Source organism: Calonectris borealis, chromosome 1 (assembly GCF_964195595.1).
Source record: "Calonectris borealis chromosome 1, bCalBor7.hap1.2, whole genome shotgun sequence".
Taxonomy (NCBI): Eukaryota; Metazoa; Chordata; class Aves; order Procellariiformes; family Procellariidae; genus Calonectris; species Calonectris borealis.
In genome coordinates, this window is record NC_134312.1 from 216526707 (window position 1) to 216540386 (window position 13680).

The following is a 13680-nucleotide window of genomic DNA, read 5'->3' on the forward strand; positions in this document are numbered from 1 at the left end:
AGCCCTCGGTGGGGACGGGGAGCAGGCGGCACCCCGAGAAGAGCCCGCAGCAGCGCTGTCGGAGCCTGGGAGCGGGGCCATGGAGCAGTACTTCTCGGCCACCCAGAAGATGGAGCAGGAGGTGATGTTCCCCAGCCTGCTCCGAGGGGTCTTCCCGCAGCAGGAGGGGGCGGCCCCGGCCGCGGGCGGCCACGCGGACCTCTACGAGCGCTACCAGCTCCTCAAGGCCATCAAGCCCGTGGTGGAGAAAGGCCTGGCCTCTGTCAACGACCAGAGTCAGAGCGGCGCCGACGCTGACACCTCCTCGGATGACAGTGACGCCATGGATGCCCAGCTGGAGGAGCGCCTGTCCCACCACCTGGCCGGCTTGCAGCAGGTCCTCACCCACCTCACCAGGGACACCAACGCCCTCACCCGGAGGTACAGCCAGATCCTGGAGCAGATCAGCCCCAGCGAGGGGCAGCCCAGCTGGTGACCCTGCCCCGGCCACCAGGTAAGAGCTGGGGGGACGCGGAGCCCAGGGGCACCGGGACAAGGGGTGGCCCATGTCCCCAGGAGGTCCCTCACACTGCAGGGGTGGGGAGCTCCTGGGAAGTGCCTTGAAATGGGGGCTGTCCCCTCAAATGCTGCAGATCTCCATCTCCATGCCATCCCGTCCCTCCGTGCAGAGACTCCAGGGGTTCAGGGTCTGCGGACCCGGGGCTGCTGGGCCAGGTCTCTCCCTGGGATGGCCCTCAGGGTTAAGGACAGCTGCCGTTGCAGGACGGGTGCTGGTGGCACGAAGGAGAGGACGTCCCCAACAGTGACCATCGCGGGCTCTTCCCCAGCCCTGCTCGCCCTCCCCGCACCGCGGCAGCTGATCTCCCAGCGCTGGCACCGCACGCCGGCGGCGGTTGGGACCACCGGAGAACCAGATGGTGCCTTATCCTCATAGGAAGAAGCATCTGGTCGTGCCGGGAGGTCCATCGGAAGAGCCGCACGCCCCGTGCCCTCCTCTTTATTTTCAAAGAGTGGCACGAAGGCGGCGGCATTGCACGGTGGCCCCGACCTCCGACGGTCCCCTGCGACTGCCAAGCCCTTTTCCAGCTGGTACCTGGACTCCGAGGGGCATTTTCCCCCATCTTTGCTAATAAAACAAGCCCTGCGAAGCCGCTGTCGGTGTGGTGCTTTGCTCTGGCTGGAGCCCTCGGGGAGGGCCCCGGCGCGGGGCATGGGGACGCTGGCTCTGCTGGGAGGGGACTTGCCCATGCAACGATGGGGAATTGGAAGGGATGAAGAATCACAGAGCCACGGGATGGTTTGGGTTGGAAAGGACCTTCAGAGACCATCTAGTCCAATCCCCGGCTGTGTGCAGGGACATCTTCCACGACTTCAGGTAGCTCAGGGCCCTGTCCAACCATAGGGCATCCCCAACTCCTCTGGGCAAGCTGTGTCTCACCACCCTCATCCTAAAAAATTCCGTCCTTATGTCGACAGCAACACCAGCAAAAGCTGGTGCCTGTTTTCTGGGCACAAAAGGCTGTGAACGTGCCCAACACACAGCCCAGACCTGCAACAGCGAGACGGACGCTGAGCCCCACTGCTGTGCACCCAGCGTGGAGGGAGGGAGACATCAGCCCACGCACAACACAGTCACCAGGTTCAGGGTCCTCTTCAAAGGTCTCCCCGGGGGGGTCCCACCACTGCTGGTGCCGCTCCGTGCCCCACAGCTCCCCGCGCCTTTCTCCTGCCCATCAGGGCTTCTGCCCACGAGCTGCCCCGAGTGGGGCTGGGGCTGGGGACCGGCTCCGAGGGGCAGCGGAGCTGCAGGTCTCAGCGCCTCTGGAAAGCAACCGCCCCCGGGACCCCAGACCCGTGTCTGGGATTGGGGTGCATTGGAGATCCCCATCTCCTCTCGCCTCATCAGGCCATTTCTCCCGGCGGTCGAGACCGCCTTGGCTTCGGCTTGTCCTGCCCGAGCACGGGCAGCAGGGACAGGGTCTGCAGCCACCTGTGGCCGAGCGGCCAGCCGGGGGGCTGGGGGCTCTGGAGGGGGCAGCTGGGGGCCTGGTCCACGGCCACCCCACATCTGAAAGGGTGCCAAGTTGAGCAAGGACAAGGACAGTCCTGGTGGTGTCAGGGGAGGCAGAGACATCGGCGGATCCAACAGCAGGCAGTGCCGGGGACAACACGGGGACACCTGGGGACACGAGTGGTGGCATTTTCCTCCCTCTGAGCCACGGCAGGAGACGGGCTTCCCAGGAGGGTGGTGGGTCAGGGGAAGGCTTGCCCACACGCAGAGACCCGAGGATCTCATTGCACCTCCCGTGGGCTCGGCACCGACCCCGCTCTCGCTGCTGCCGTGCTCCTCTGGGTGACTTCCCTCGTGGGTCCAAATGTCTTGCTTTTCTGGGAAGGGCAACCACGGCATCTACAAAAGTGTTTGCCGAGCACCAAGTCCCCCAAAACGTGGGCAAACACAGCTCCTCCCAGCCAGCGTGAGGACTTCGGAGCAGATCTGCCCTTGTGCCGCTCCCCAACCCTGGCGAGGTTGCAGCCTTGTCTTATCCAGAAGCAGTGAAACATGAGGGGGATACTGGGAGACACTTAAGCCGTCCCCGTTGCGATGCCACCTCAAGTTGGGGCATGATGGCACAGGCTAGGGGAGAAGTGGAGCTGGAAGATGGATATAGGGTCTCCAACCTGCCTTTGGAGCTCCTCTGCCTCCGTTGAACCATGAGGAATGGAGGCACGTCAGTTCCCGGTGCGGTGAGGACCACAAAGGAGGTGATGTCCCTCTGGTGGTTTACATGGCTGGAGCTGAAGGACGGGACCTGTGTCACCTGGAGAAGATGGTTGGTCCCAGCAAGGAAGGCCTGCGGTCACCTCCAGCAATGGCTTTGGGCTTGGCCAGTGCGCTGGGCAGGTGGAGAGGCTCCTGGTGCCCCGGGGAAGTATCGTAGCGGGACATCGGGTGAAGCCCTCACCACCGCTGCTGAACATGACTGATAAGAGATGCAAGATGTTCCCAGAAGAGGCCCGTGACCTGCGACAGCTGGAAGGACACGCTGACGACTTATGGGCCACTTGCAATCCCCCAGGTCCCCCAGGTCCCCCTCTGCGAGCCGCTGTCTGGCCAGCCGGCCCCGACCCCGCTGTTTCACGGGAAACTTCTGCCGGCTCCGGTTGCAGGGCATTGCATCACGCTGCCCCCGGGGATGCGCCAAGCCCCGAGGGTGCCCTGCTGCTGGCCACCGCTGCTCGACGTGGCTGATAAGAGACGCGAGGTGGTCACAGAAAAGGGCTTTGTCCTTGAAAAACCCAGCGCCGGTCCCTGGCGGGACGAGGGCAGACGGGGCAGATCAGCCCTCTCCGGCGTGGCAGGGGGATGCCGGCTCCCCGCTGCCCTGGGAAGGCTCCCGGGGCACCGGCGCTGCTGCCAGCGCCACGGGGAAATGAACTTTTCCCTTTGCATCACCCAAGCAAACCAGGATTGCGGGTTTATTTGTATCTGTTTAACGACATCTCACGAAGCAGAAAGCAGTGACCAGGGCACACAGGCTCAGTATCAGGAAGACAAGAGAAAAAGCCCAGTTTTGCCCCAAAATGTTCCATACAGAAGAAATTCCAACCCCCCTTCTCCAAGCAGGCCCACGAAGCCCTAACCACACACCGCCCCGAGCACGGGTGGGCTGCCGGCACCCGGCCCCTCCCGCAGGGCAGGTTCCTGCCCGCACCCCCCTGCCCTTGGCTTCGCGGGTGCTCTGGACCCCGCCGTACCCCCTGCTGCTGCCTCCCGCCCCCTCGTGCAGGTGCCGGGGGGAAGCACCCCCCAGTTCACACCCGCACCCCCCAGCTCTGCCTCCCTGCTTGGCCAAGTTGGGCTTGAGCCAGCAAGGTCTCCTCGGGGCAAAGGCGGCCACCAGCCTCCCGGGAGGAGGGGATCCTGCCCCTCTGCTCAGCCCTGGTGGGGCACAGCCGGGTGCGGGGTCCAGCCCGGGCTCCCCAGTACAGGAGAGACATGGGCACACTGGAGAGAGCCCGGTGAAGGGCACGAAGGTGGTGAAAGGGCTGAAGCATTGGCCATACGAGGAGAGGCTCGGAGGGCTGGGACTGTTCAGCCTGGAGAAGAGAAGGCTCAGGGGGATCTCACCCATGTGTACAAAGACCCAGTGGGGGACGTGGAGAAGGGGGAGCCGGGCTCCTCCCAGTGGTGCCCAGCGACGGGACGAGAGCCGATGGGCACAAACTGAAGCACAAGAAATCCCATCTGAACATAAAAACACTTTTTTTTTTTTCCCTAAAACCGAGCATGGTCAAACTCTGTCACAGGCTGCCCAGAGCAGTGGTGGAGTCTCCATCCTCGGAGGTATCCAAAACCCAACCGGACACGGTCCCGTCGCTGACCCTGCTTGAGCAGGCGCTGGACTAGATGGTCTCCAGAGGTGCCTTCCAGCCTCTGCAACGCTGACTCTGGCTCTGTCCCTGCCTGGGGCCCCCCGTGCTGTCAGCCAGGAGCTGGCTGCAGGCTGCTCGCAGCATCCGACCGGGAGGATGCTCCACCAGGCCCGGGTAGAGGCTGGGATGCCGGCAGGGCTGCTTTCGGCAGAGTCCGACAGGCTTTGACTCCTGCTGTTGCCCCTCCAAGGTCTTTCCCTCATCCTGGGAGTGTTGATGATTCGTTTCAGCCTGACTCCTTTGTTTAAAAGTCCCTTTTGTAATTGCCTGGTCACTATTTAATCCAGCTGATGGTCATCTTCCACCTTAATATAACCAGTTTTGGGCAAACACCCTTCAGACAAGTGTCACCTGTTCCTTATCACCACCTTCTTTTAGCTGGGGTTGTTACCAAGGTCACTTGCCGAGGGTGGGCTGTGTGAGACCCCAAGATCAGCCCTGAAGAAGGTGGGTGGCCGCGCAGGCCTCATGGGGGCCTCCTCCTCTCCAAAAAAACCCATCACTTGGTCTCCTTCCTCCCTCCTCAAAACTGCCCAAATCAAGGTAGCTTTCCCATGGTGCTGCCTGCAGCCTGCCCGCACCGGGGGGCAGGCACTGGACGCACTCTCCCAGGGCGGTGGGGATGGTGGGGATGGCATGAGACAGGATGGGATGGAAGAGGCCCCGCGCACCTCCCCCCCTCGCCGCCCCGCTCCCGGCCTGGGGGCGCAGCGGGACCCCCGGCCAGCTCGGGCGAAGGCCACGGGGAGCCTGGGCCAGGAAGATTGCGCAGAGCCAGGGACACGGCGTGGCCGAGCCCCAGCTGGGCTGGAGCCAAGCCCGGCCCCGCGGCCGTCCAGCCCGGCCCGGGCTGGCAGGAGAGGACAGCAGAGGACAGCAGAGGAGGGACGTGCCCCGGCCCCGCATAAAAAGCCCTCGGTGGGGACGGGGAGCAGGCGGCACCCCGAGAAGAGCCCGCAGCAGCGCTGTCGGAGCCTGGGAGCGGGGCCATGGAGCAGTACTTCTCGGCCACCCAGAAGATGGAGCAGGAGGTGATGTTCCCCAGCCTGCTCCGAGGGGTCTTCCCGCAGCAGGAGGGGGCGGCCCCGGCCGCGGGCGGCCACGCGGACCTCTACGAGCGCTACCAGCTCCTCAAGGCCATCAAGCCCGTGGTGGAGAAAGGCCTGGCCTCTGTCAACGACCAGAGCCTGACTGGCACCAACACCGATACAGCCTTAGATGAGGGTGCAGACAGCAGTCTGGAAGAGCGCCTCTCCCATCACGTCAACGGCTTGCAGCAAGTTCTGACAGATCTCACCAAAAACACCAACGCCCTCACCCGGAGGTACAGCCAGATCCTGGAGCAGATCAACCTCAGTGAAGATCAGTCCAGCTCTTGAGCCTGCACCCCCAGCCTCTGAGGTAAGAGCTTGGGGAGATGCAGTGCCAAGGAGGAGCTGGCTGAGGGGTAACATACTTGGTCCTCTTGCCCCATCAGCTGGATGGCTTTCCAATGTTTGCATCACACCCCCAAATCCCAGGAGTCATGAGTCTGCACTTCATTGCTCAATAGATACATCCTCCTGGATTTGTCTTTCTCAATTGCTCACTTGGTGCAAGCTGTGCCACAGAACAAAGGTCACTTTGTGAGCTCAACGTTGTCCCCAAGACTCCCCAGCTTGCAGCATAGGCAATGTCTGGCTGCTGTTGGGCAGACACAAAAGATCCCAGAGAGAAAACGGTCACGTGGTTGGAGGACCCTGAGCTCTGGACTCCAGGAGCTGCCAGACACCGGTGCTCCAGCTGCTTCTCTTTTCTCTGTGATGGAAACCACAACAGAGTCATTTTTAGGGAACAATTTGGCACTTTCAGGTCTCCAAATGTCTAAATTTGACACCCCACCTGCAAACATCTCAGATACTTCAATTCTCCCCTAGCCTGGGGGATGGAAACCCATTCTCCACGCTAGTGGGACTTTCATCCCTGAGAACCCTTGGGGAGACATCCCTGTGCCCCACCAGAGATGGGGCTCATGGCCAAGCTCCTTGTGGTGAAATGGAGAGTGTAGAAAGGTGACAGCAACAACAGGGAGCATTAACGGGGACTTTGCAATGTTAACCCTTGTTTTGGGGAAAATATGGCCAGGAATGAGGATATCCCAGCCAAACCGTGTTGGTTATCCCCACAGGGTGATCCGTTGTCCGCAGCCCAGCGGCACTTCTTCTCCTGCGCCAAGTCCCAGCAAGGAACGTCCTTCGTGAGCAGCACAGAGCTTGGCCGTCTGCCTGCTGGGCACTGCCTGTACCATCCGACTTGCCCTGCAGCCAATCCTGCCGGCAACCTTGCTGCTTCGTTTCACCCCTGTCCCAGGGTGATTTCTGCGGGGCAGAAACGAGTGTTTCGTGTTATTGCTTTGTAGAAGGCATCTGTAACTTTGAAGCGATGCTTTTTTCTGCATGTGCCTAAGCCCCCCCAACCGGTCTCTTTGATAATGTACTCGCTTCCCAAGGCTGATCTGAAATGAAATGCAAAGCCTCGTGCAAATGTGTCCTGTGTTTCCTACCAGCTGTCACTTCTGTTTAGCTACTGTCCCCCAGCCCATGAGGGTGAGGGGACCTTGGCCACCGAGGCCACGTTCCAGTGTAAGGAGGTGAGCTGGTTTTCTCCGGCGGGGAGTGGGAATTGGGTTTGCATTGGGATGAATGTTCCACCAGCCCTCTGGCTCTCACGCTTTGCAAAAGCTTGGCGTAATCCTGCCATCATCTTGTGTTGGGTGCTGGGATCCCAACCTGCTCCCCAGCATCCTTCCTTCACTTCCCCAACACCCCCTCCTCTCCTGGACCCCCAACTTCTCAGTTCACCAACCCAATCAGTACCTGCACATCTGTTCCCTCGGACCACATTCATCCAGCTCTTCAGACCCAGCACCACCTCCACCACACACAGCCCTGGGGACAACCTGCTGCAATCCCTGCCAGCCCCAGCAATGCCAGAGGGCAATTCTGCCTCCTTCCTGCCTGGCTGTGGCACCCTCCAGAGCCGGGAGTGGAGGAGGAGGTGGGGATGCTCAGCTGGGATGAGCAGGAAGGCAGGGTTTCACTTGCCGTCGGATCTCTGTGAGCTGTGGGGAGAGCAGGGGCAAAGCCCTCGCTGGGTGGGTGGGCAGGGGCTGCAAGCCCTTTGCAGGGGGGTTGAAACCCTCAGCACAGGCTGGGTCCCACCTCCAGGTGCCTCCTTCTCTCCCAGACACACCACTGTGGGGAAGTCCTACCGAGCTGGGCACTAGAGGGAGGTGTCCCCTTGCCTCTTCAGGCCATTTTAAAACAAATTCAACTGTTGAAACAGTGCTGCTTTGGCTTAACAAACACTGGTCCTCCATGAGCTTTGCAGTTTTGATTAAAGAAACCAGAAGTCTCTGAGCATCTCTGGTGAGAGGAGGACTGTGACCATGCCCTGGGCTGCAGGCTCCAGTTGTGTTGCGTGTGTTGTCATACATGCTCTCCCAATCTGCCGTATCACAAGAGTGAAATAACATCCTTCAGACTGAAATCAGAGACTCCTCAGCTCTAAAAGTCTCAGTCTAAAATGAGCAAATGTTCTGCAGATGGTTCTCCTGTTTCTTCCCATTACCTGGAGGCAGCTCCATACCTTGTCATGGGTTCATGTTCATGTCAACCCCGACAGTGGGGCTCTGATTGCTCAGCAGCACTTTGAAACTCCACAGCACTGTAAAGAAACAGAAAAGCAGGAATTCCACCCCTTGCTTTTATTTTAGTGAAACTCTAATAGCACGGAAAATAAAAGAGAAAACTTATTTCACAATTTAACAACGAAATGCACCGTGGCTTCAAAGCATCCCCCCGCCACACGCCCTGCCCTGACACCCTGAGCAATGGTAGATGCTGTATTTAAATCAGTCACGCTTAAATTTCCACACAGTCTCAAAAACAACCCAAAAGCACCGACTGTTCGACAGTCCTTGCACAGAAGGAACCCAGCAGTGGTCTGGGGGCACGTGGTCTGATGCCCTACGTAATTCCTCAGGAGAATACGTTCTCTTTGACAAGCAGGATCATCCCATACCCAGGCAGAGTTTTGCTAAAGATCAAAACTAAATGTGATCTCTTTTACGCTGCTTTAATAGATAAAGACCGGTAACGAACCTGGTTGCGTTAATGGACACCTTCTCTGCAGCGTGCTGACCACAAGAAGAGAAGAGCTCTCTTGCCGCCTGCTGAGCAGTGAGTCTGTGCATCAGACAAGGTCAGCTTCCCTTTGGCCCATGCCATGAGGGCGTGAAGAGTTGTATGGTCTCTGCTGTGTACCTGTGGCTCTTGTGCAGTAAAAAAAAAAAACAAAAAAAAACCTAACTCCCACTAAACGTTCTCTGGTTAGCATCCTGTTCTGTTGGTTGGCAGAGACCATATCTGACGGGCTGGGAAAAAGCAAAAGGTACTGTCACAGCTGAGGAGAGTAATCCTGTACATTTTCACCTCCTCTGTGAAGGAGAAGATGGTGCTGGGCAAAAGAAAAGACATATTTTTTGCTCGGTTTTCCCATCTGTTCTTACCTTGCCTGAGACTTTGGGACCCACCAAGTCTGAAAAGATAAGACTGTGCTGTGACAGCAATGGGACTGGGAAAGTGCCTCAGCAAAGGGGATAACCCAAGCCTGGTGGTCCCACTATTGCTCTTCAGGCTTCTCCTGCTGTGGCCATGGGGCTGGAAGACCTAGGTCTGTCTGTAGCCCCTCTACCAAGAAGGCAGAGGTCTGGGAGAAACTCCCACATCTTGCCCAACCACAGCTCTGAGGATGCTAATGTAGGGGGTACAGAGGCATTACCAGTTTAAAGTGTACGGTTGGTATTAAAGCTTTATAACTGGGCATGTTTGGGTGTCTCTGATGGGTGCAGCAAAACACTGCAGCATCTCCAGCTCTCCTGGTCTTAATTTTTTCCCTGTGTGCATCCATGTGATTAGATGAGTATCTAGTCATTTGTTTAAGAAAAAGACTTCTTGCCCCTTGTGACTAGGGGAATTATCTTAAAATGTGCTATGCAATCATTTTAAAGCTTAAAACCAGAATGCAAATACAAAGGACTCCCGCATATACATGGGGAGGGGACAAAAATATTTGTAAGATACATATGCACATCTGATACAAAGATACACTCCATATGCATTATTTTTTATATATATATATGCATACATGTTAATCTTTGTTTCAGATAAAACTTCTCATGGAGAGGGAGCAGACTCAGATTTTGGAAGGGAAGAATTTATGACATAGAAGTCAGGACCTTTGAATGGTACATTTTTTGCCCAGCACTCCTTATATGATCCTGGTCAAGCTTTTGCCAGTCTGGTCCTCAGCTTCCTCGTCTCCTTGCTTAAGAGTTAATGTTCATTCAGAGCTTTGACTTAGGGCGAAGTCACGACGTGCAGAGCCAGGGCAATTTCTTGTTTGCTGCATCCTGTTCTCCTCAGGGTTTCATAGAGAGAGACACTCCCTGAAAGGCCCAGCACTGCCCAAGGACAAATTAAGGTACCCATAAACTGTTGCAAATATTGTGTCCAAGCACCCATCAGGGAAATAGGGTGGGAGTGGATAGAAACCACAGCTTATTGTAGCTTCTCAAAGGGAACAAGGCATTTCTGCAATAGTGCAAATGTTGGGAAATGCCTCTATTCCACCCAGTCTGAGCTGCTGTAATGTGGAAAGTGTTAGAAAAATGTGAATAATTTAGTTCTCTCCCTTCACTGTGTGAAACGGGGACTGTATAAACCATCTAACTGCATCAACAGCCCAAGTGGAGGGAGGAGGTGCTGGAAAAATACCCTCAAAATCACATATCCTTTGGCAGGAGCATCTCACCAGGGTACAGGTCTATCTGCCACCGATACCCGGTGGGAGCCCCAAAAGCATAGATCCTTGCTCTAGCTCCCCAGCAGCTTATTTCCACAGTAGATGTCCAAGGATTCCCCCTTAATCGAAGCTTTGGTCTCACAAGGTCCCAGAGATAGCCAGCCAAAGTCTGTCTTCTCTTTCCCTCCTTATTTCTGTGTGTCTAGTTGGCTGCAAATGGTCTTACCTCTCAGCCTTACCTTTCCATGACTAGCCCATCCTCTCCTCTCCTACCACTGGCTTGGGAGAAGTGAGTTCTAGCCTCAGCAACAAGACCAGGCATACACCCACTGGTTGGGCTGCCATCCTTCATAGACTACATTGAAATAATCCTCTTTTCTGCAGATCGACCTTTTTCTGGTTATACCGACAGCATCAGCCTGAACTTGGACTGGAGACAACCCAGTTGGAGGGACCAACAGAATGGACCCATGCCAACACCTTCAATAGGACTGCTGTGTGACAGGGACCTGGGAATAGTGGTACCCACACACTCAGCTCTGCCCCACACCTTCCATGTGGCACGTCAAGAGTTGGGGGAGAGCTCAGGAAGGGAAAGCACATGAGGAGAGACAGAAAGACGGGCAAGAAGAGAGCACTGTTGTATCTAGTTTGGCTTCTTGCTCCAGGAAAGCCTACAACCTAAGCTGAACGTGATATAAACATGGGAAGAAGTCAATGGGCATGAGGATCAGGAGAATAATGTGGTTTCTCAGGAATGAGGACACTGATGGGCCTGTTGGGTTGTTTTAACCGATGACAATATGAGTGGTTAAGTCTCTATCCTGAGGACGCCTCCCCCCATTCGTCCACGGGGAACGGCGCATGCACTTCCTTGGCCAGGAAGCGTTTTGCTCCCTTGGCTTTTGATGGTGTCCTGGGGCCTGTCCAAAGCCACCTCAGATCTCGATACAAGCCACCAGCCATGCAATCCCCAGGTCTGTGAAGGTGGGTGGAGCTGATAAACGTCTGGAAGGCAGCGGGTAGAAATGCTGATGGTGTTTGCACAGCGCATGGCTGTTTGATTTAGGAGTGGCTCCTGGACTGCAGAGCCACCAGCCCAGCTGCACCAGTGCAATTCCTCAGCAGAGCTAAAGCAAACTGCTGATGGTTTTGCTTTTCAGCCATATCACACCTCACCCCGCTGCGCTAGAAGTTTGCCCACATGTGGGTCTTCCCCTCGCTGGGCACTGCTGGCTCCACTAGGAACAAATCCCCAGGGATCTGGCCGTGCAGATGGAGCAATATCAGTGAGAGCTGATGTGAGGACAGTGAGCTCTTGGATCCCAAGTGCTCATGACCGGTGACAAAGAGATGCTTCACAAATTGCGCAGGCTGGCCACAGGTCATCAGAGCAACCTGGCAATTTGCAGAAGTCAGCAAATGTGCTTCAAAAGACAAAAAAAATCTGTTTTTCCTGTGACCTTTGCAAGAGACCTCGCTTGTCTTGGTGCATCCCCCAGCAAAATCCAGGACAGAGATTGGGATCCCCTGCCAAGTCCCAGCTGGAGCGAATACTATCCACATGCGAGTTCAGAAGAGCTGTGCCAAGTTTGTTGCCTCTCCGCTTTGCTAACCCATCCACCGCTGTTTAAAATAACCTGGCTCATTCCCTAGCTTTCCACAGGAATCTCCTCCACTGAGATGCCCTGGAGCAGATGAGTCCTGGGAATCAGCTTCTTTAGGTGCCCTTTCCATCGATTTATCATCACTCCCAGTAGTGATAATGCTAAATGGCTGTAAGACCCTATGGAGGGTGGAGATCAGCTATGGATTGTCACCTCCATGTTCCAAGCAAATGGTCCAGAACAAAAGGTCTTTATCATAGAATCATAGAATAGTTCAGGTTGGAAGGGACCTTTAAAGGTCATCTAGTCCAACCCCCCTGCCGTGGGCAGGGAGTCTTTATCCCCTTAAGAAACTTAGATATTGGAGAAGAGGGAACAAGAGGAGAAAGGCAAACAGGAGCTGCTCCCAGCTGCGTCCCCACATCCGAACTTCTCTTTTCCCTTCCTGTTTTAAGCATGTAATTCTTTTTTCTCCCCTTGGATTTAATGTATTTACTTGTACTAGGGCATAAACCCCAAAACTCAATGTTGTTGTCCTAATTCTCTTAAACAGAAGCTGCCAATTCAATGTGTTAAGGAAATCTGTTACAAATACTTTTATGGATAATACTATTTTCCAAACTGATGTATGTACCAGCATAGAGATGTTCCAGTTCATTGTTATGTACATATTTACACAATTTTCAAAAAACACATATTTATTCCCCACTAAGCCATTGTCAAGTTATTCATTCTTTGGCAGACACACAGTTCTCGGCATTAGTATGATTATTCTTATGATTCATACTGTGGTTGCTCATGCAAGGTCCAGGCACAGGCTAACCCTTTATGCAAAGACAGTGAAAGGATGGTCCCTGCCTGAAAGAACTTACAGTTTTGGAAATATCCCTCTTTTTTAAAAAAAAACACATGGGCAGAGGGAAATCTACTTTTGAAGTGTCTACAAAAGAAATGTCAGGGACAGTGGTCACCCTGAGCAGAATAGGCAGGAGGCTTGAAGCATCGCTGTGCTCGAAGAGTCGGGAGAGGAATGGAGAACATCTAACTGGCTCTTCTTCCTTGTCCTCCTCATGGCTCTGTGACCATTTGGGCAGCTGGCCTCTCCAATAGGTCTCAGCAATCTCTCCTTCAAGGACAGGACCTTGCTGATCCTGCTTGATCTCCTCTGCAAACATCCTCAGAGTTCTCTTTCTCTGCTTGACGGCAAGCAGGTGGATTCCCAACAGACCATCAGTGCATCAGATGCAGCTTTAAAAGGCCCAAAGGATGAAGGTTTTCAGGGATCCAGGCCAACTGGTAACAAACATAAAGCCCAACAGAGATCCTGGGTGGAAATTCCAGCTTAATACAAATCAAGTCCCATTCCCCAAAGGGAGAAACCCCGCTAACCTCCCTGAAACAGCACAGCTGTGGCCAAGACCTCTCCATGGGGTGTGGAGCAGCAGCTACAATGGAGCTGCTGGTTGTGGGAATCCCAGGACCCTGGTTGCCTGAGGCTATGGAGATTTTCATGGTCTTGGCTTTTTACTTCCTTCTCAAGGGAAGAATGAAATTCAAACCAGCCTCAGCTAGCTGTTACCAGCAGCATGGACTGCTGAGAGCCTTGTCAGAGCTGCCTCCTCCGGTCCCCTCCAAAACCTTGATCCCACTTCTGCTTTTCATGGGCTGCTCCCCCACCCACTGGTTTCCTCAGCATGGCTTTGACCGTGGGGTAAAAGGAGGACCGACAAACTGCAAAAGCGACTGTTTCCACTTAGTGCAGGCACAGAGGACTTTGATGAAGGGTCGGATG

General features: G+C 55.4%; 2 protein-coding genes across 2 annotated transcripts; both read left to right on the plus strand.

Annotated features, from left to right (window-relative positions):
- LOC142078043 (mid1-interacting protein 1-B-like) lies at window positions 1-1148 on the plus strand. Its single transcript, XM_075140568.1, has 2 exons — window positions 1-493; window positions 763-1148. The coding sequence occupies exon 1, from the start codon at window positions 80-82 to the stop codon at window positions 473-475; it is 396 nt and encodes a 131-aa protein (XP_074996669.1). The 5' UTR covers window positions 1-79; the 3' UTR covers window positions 476-493; window positions 763-1148.
- Window positions 1149-5116: 3968 nt separating this feature from the next.
- Window positions 5117-6954, plus strand: LOC142078046 (mid1-interacting protein 1-B-like). Its single transcript, XM_075140583.1, has 2 exons — window positions 5117-5838; window positions 6605-6954. Exon 1 carries the CDS (start codon window positions 5427-5429, stop codon window positions 5814-5816), a length of 390 nt encoding a protein of 129 aa, XP_074996684.1. The 5' UTR covers window positions 5117-5426; the 3' UTR covers window positions 5817-5838; window positions 6605-6954.
- The last annotated feature ends 6726 nt before the right edge of the window (window positions 6955-13680 follow it).

Bases quoted from the DNA above. Each gene is read 5' to 3' on its own strand.
- LOC142078043 (XM_075140568.1), top strand. From the start codon at position 80: ATGGAGCAGTACTTCTCGGCCACCCAGAAGATGGAGCAGGAGGTGATG.
- LOC142078046 (XM_075140583.1), top strand. From the start codon at position 5,427: ATGGAGCAGTACTTCTCGGCCACCCAGAAGATGGAGCAGGAGGTGATG.